This window comes from Herpailurus yagouaroundi, unplaced genomic scaffold (assembly GCF_014898765.1).
Source record: "Herpailurus yagouaroundi ecotype Mexico unplaced genomic scaffold, PumYag 217, whole genome shotgun sequence".
NCBI classification, from domain to species: domain Eukaryota; kingdom Metazoa; phylum Chordata; class Mammalia; order Carnivora; family Felidae; genus Herpailurus; species Herpailurus yagouaroundi.
The window spans coordinates 219,347-223,051 of NW_024412448.1; the positions used below are offsets into that span (position 1 = coordinate 219,347).

A 3,705-nucleotide genomic window follows, 5' to 3' on the forward strand; every position below is an offset into this window, starting at 1 on the left:
GTGTCTGGCTCCCTTGTCACTGCCAGCCATAATCACACTCGTAGCCACAGGCCCCAGACTCACTGAAGACCCCGGTTTGGGTCCACAGGCACCTGGTTGGTTTCATAGCCGCCTGATGAATTGTAGCAACTGCCTGCTACAATTCAGAAACAAGAAACTGGTCTGAATGCTTCAGGGTCCGGAGGGCTTTGGGAGAGAAAGTGGTCTCTGGCTCCGGGGAGCCTAAGGACACTTTCAAAGAGCCAAACCCAGGCCCTGCTGGAGACTTCTGGAGCTGGGACTAAAGCCCAGGTATCCTGACCAAGGCCATCATACCCACCTCCTGCTAAGCTCTTTGCTCCCTGCCTGCTCACGGGCCCCAGGAGAGAGGTGGTGTGGACGACGAGCCTCTCAGTAAAGCCCGGCGAGGAGACAGCCGTGCAGCAGCAGAGAGATAGGAGTTCCTCCTACTGAGACAGGTGACCGAGGGCCCCCTCTTGTTTCCCACCAAACAAAGAAGCCAGCATCTGGGTGCCTGGCGTCTGGGTGGACTCAGCTCGCTCTCTGCTACACAGTCGGGCCTTGTTTATGATGATTAATCATCTATGGCCTTGCGACACAGCTCCCTCCTCCCCCCGCCAGGCTTTCTGCCCTCTTCTCGATAGTGCAGGGCCCTTGGTCCTCTGTGGAGGCACAGGGGGCATCATGGCTCTGAGCCAGAGGCTGGGGAGCCAGGCCAAGCAAGGTCTGAACCCACAGTAGGCATCTTCCCTGCCTCCACTTCTTGTGGGGCCCACTTCTCCCCAGAAGACATTCCTAGAGAAAGAATGAGGCAGCCTAGAGCCTGGCTCCAGGAGCAGGATGGGCCCCTCCTTGGAGCCAGTCAGCAACAGGCTCAGCTCCATATTTGGCTTTTAATTATCTTTCCAGTTCTTGGTTATTAATGATCTTGGGCAGTGAGCGGAGAGCAGCCTGGATCTCAAGACTCCTCCCGGCTTACCTGCTGCAGCCCTTCACCCAGAGCTGCACTCAGATTCAGGGAGCAGGAGGGGTCAGGTCCAGGGGGAGCTGGTAGGTCCAGGGGCTTAACTCTCTCACCACCGGTGGCTGCATTCAAGGTCAAACTCCCCTCCAAGGCCTCGAGCACTCACCTAGACCCACATTTACCACCTGTGTCTGAGGTCCACCCTCCCCACTGCAATTCTGGACCTGGATCCATGAAGTCCATAGGGCAGAGGACATGAACTTGACTAATGGACTAGGGCCTCCCATTCTTGGCATAGTCCAGCTCTCCAGACACAAATGGAGGGTTTTTAGAAATTTCCCCCCACTCTAGCATCTCAGTTGCTCTCATGCCTAAAACCAAACAAAAAACTTCCAGTTTTCATGACTCCACCCCCAGTAGTGGAGTGTTTGGAGACTGGAAAGGAGACCCAGCTTCCTGGGATCCAGCAAGGATGTATGGGAAAGGACACGGGGCAGCGGCTGCACGTGCTGCTGGCATTCAGCATTGCCCTCCCCGACCTCCTCCCTGTTACATGGAGGTAATTTCTGCCCTGCCTCACCCAACTTGTCAAGGACAGCAAGGCCTCAGGCTTTACATGTTCACAGTTGGAAAAGGTCTGACGGCACCAATCACACTTACCGTGTTTGTGGAACGAATGGAAGAATGAGTGCTTACTGTACAGAGTCATTGTGGGGCTACATGTTCACCACTGATGTGAAAGCATTGGAAATTGTAAAAAAGAGCCATCTTTCTAGATGGTCCAGGGCTGATGACATGTGACAGAGAAAGGAGGTGGGGCTGGGAGCCCAGAGGGAGGGTGAAGGACTGACACATCCAGAAGATTCTCTGACCATCTCTCCCCCCCCCCCCCCCCCAGGGGTCCCGGCACCAGCAAGGCTGAGCTGTGTCTGACCTCGGAAGCCACCTGTGCCGAGCTTCCAGAGCCAGCAGGCAGTTCGAAGCCCTGCACATCCCCCACGGAGAGAATACAGCCAGCCAGGGCCCAGGAGAGCCCAACAGGCTGCCCACAGCAGACCTCCCTCTGCCATTCCCACTATGACACCATCAGGCTTCCAGGTGGGCCCCTGGCAAAGCAGGACACCCACAGCCCCTGGCATGAGCCTCTTTTCAAAGAGATTGAAGGATGAACTCCATCCGTCACCACCAGAGCCCCCATGGTGAGCACATTTGTCACACCCAGCACCAGGGTGGGTAGGAGCCACTGAATACCAAGCGGCTTCTGCTGCCCAGATACTCCCCCACAGGGAGCTGCCCACCTTCTCTAGGTGGACACCCCGCTGGGATACCCCCAAGGTGCTTTATTGCCTATAGGCTATGGTGCCCCCCTCCCTCCCAGGGATGCAGAATGAGGCAGCCAGGACCAGTGGGTTGTAAAAGATTTGTTTAATGCCCCGGCACTCTGAGAAGAAACTCCAGTCAGGGAGGGCAGGGGGTGGGGGCGGGGGGGACAGCCCCCCCCCGCCCCCACCCCGAGTTCCAGCCACCATACTCCTACACCAGGCCCCCGCAGTCTTGACTAGAAACTAGTTAACATCAGGGCAGGGAGACATCACTGCTCCCGGTGACTCCAGGACAGGCGGGAAGGGCTTTGCATAAGAGGACAGCAACAGCCCACCCGGACCACACCAGGACCGGAGACCGCCGAGGTCACTCAACTGACCATGGAAGACATCTGTCACTGGGGACCCAAGGCCAGGATTTCAAGGCGGAATCCAGAAACGCCTGCCCGCACTAACCCTGGAAGTGCCAGGCAGAGAATCCAGTTGACCAGGAACCACAGTAGCTGACCCCTCACACTTCTGACTCCAAGCTGGAGATCCGCCTCCAGGTACAAGGTCCAGGGAAGCCGTGTGTCCCACAGGCCACCCTGCTGACCTCTTCCAGCCCCCCATTGTCCCTGTAGCCTGTGCTCAGCCCCAGGGTCCTGCCTCTGTGCCTCGGAGGCCCCCAGGCCCCAGTGAGCCAAGGGCCATGGCTGGCACAGCGGGGGAGGTGGGGACAGATGGCCCCCCAGCAAAGCGGCACGTGGGCGTGCAGGCAGGCGTGCTGTCTGTGCGGCCAGACGGGCACCCTGGCCCACACGCTCTCCTGGCAGGCCTCCCGGTAGGACGGCAGCCGCATCGACGGCGCCTGCGCCAAGCGCCGGCAGGCCGGGCGGCCACACCGAGTGGGCAGCGACCGGGGCTGGACGAAGGCCTCGGCCACCGAGCTGGGCAGGGAAGCGTGGCGCGGGCGCGGACCCTGGGCCCAGGCCTCGCGCAACAGGGCCTCCCGCCGAGCCAGCTGCTCCGGCCCAAGTAGCGGCAGGTCCTCTGGCTCCGGGGGCTCCGGGAAGAGCGGGAGGAAGGGGCGCCGCGACCGGTCGCCTCGAGGGAAGGAGCTGTAGTGGCAGCGCTCGGGCGACAGGGGGCGCGCTGTGAGCGCGCGCCGCTCGGAGGCCGAGAGGTGCCGCCCGCCGCGCCCGGCCTGCACCGGCCGTCGCACCTCCCGGGGCGGCCTGCCCGACACCCGGGACACGTCTGGCGGCGACGGCCCAGGCGTCGGAGGGCGGCCCGGGAGCTGCTGTGCCCTTCGCGCCAGCGCGGGACGACATCCGCCCGGTTGTCGCCCGAGCGCTGCCACTACTTTTTTTTTTTTTTTTTTTTTTTTTTTCGGCGCCCCTTCCTCCCGCTCTTCCCGGAGCCCCCGGAGCCAGAGGA

At 60.8% G+C, this 3,705-nt stretch overlaps 1 protein-coding gene across 1 annotated transcript in view; it reads right to left on the minus strand.

Annotated features, from left to right (window-relative positions):
* Nucleotides 1–2,370: 2,370 nt before the first annotated feature.
* Nucleotides 2,371–3,705, minus strand: part of GRIN2C (glutamate ionotropic receptor NMDA type subunit 2C) — a 16,104-nt gene continuing 14,769 nt past the window's right edge. Inside the window, exon 13 of the mRNA XM_040456334.1 lies at nt 2,371–3,666. Coding sequence (XP_040312268.1) covers nt 2,798–3,666 — 869 coding nt within the window. The 3' untranslated portion in view covers nt 2,371–2,797. The remainder of the gene's footprint in view (nt 3,667–3,705) is intronic.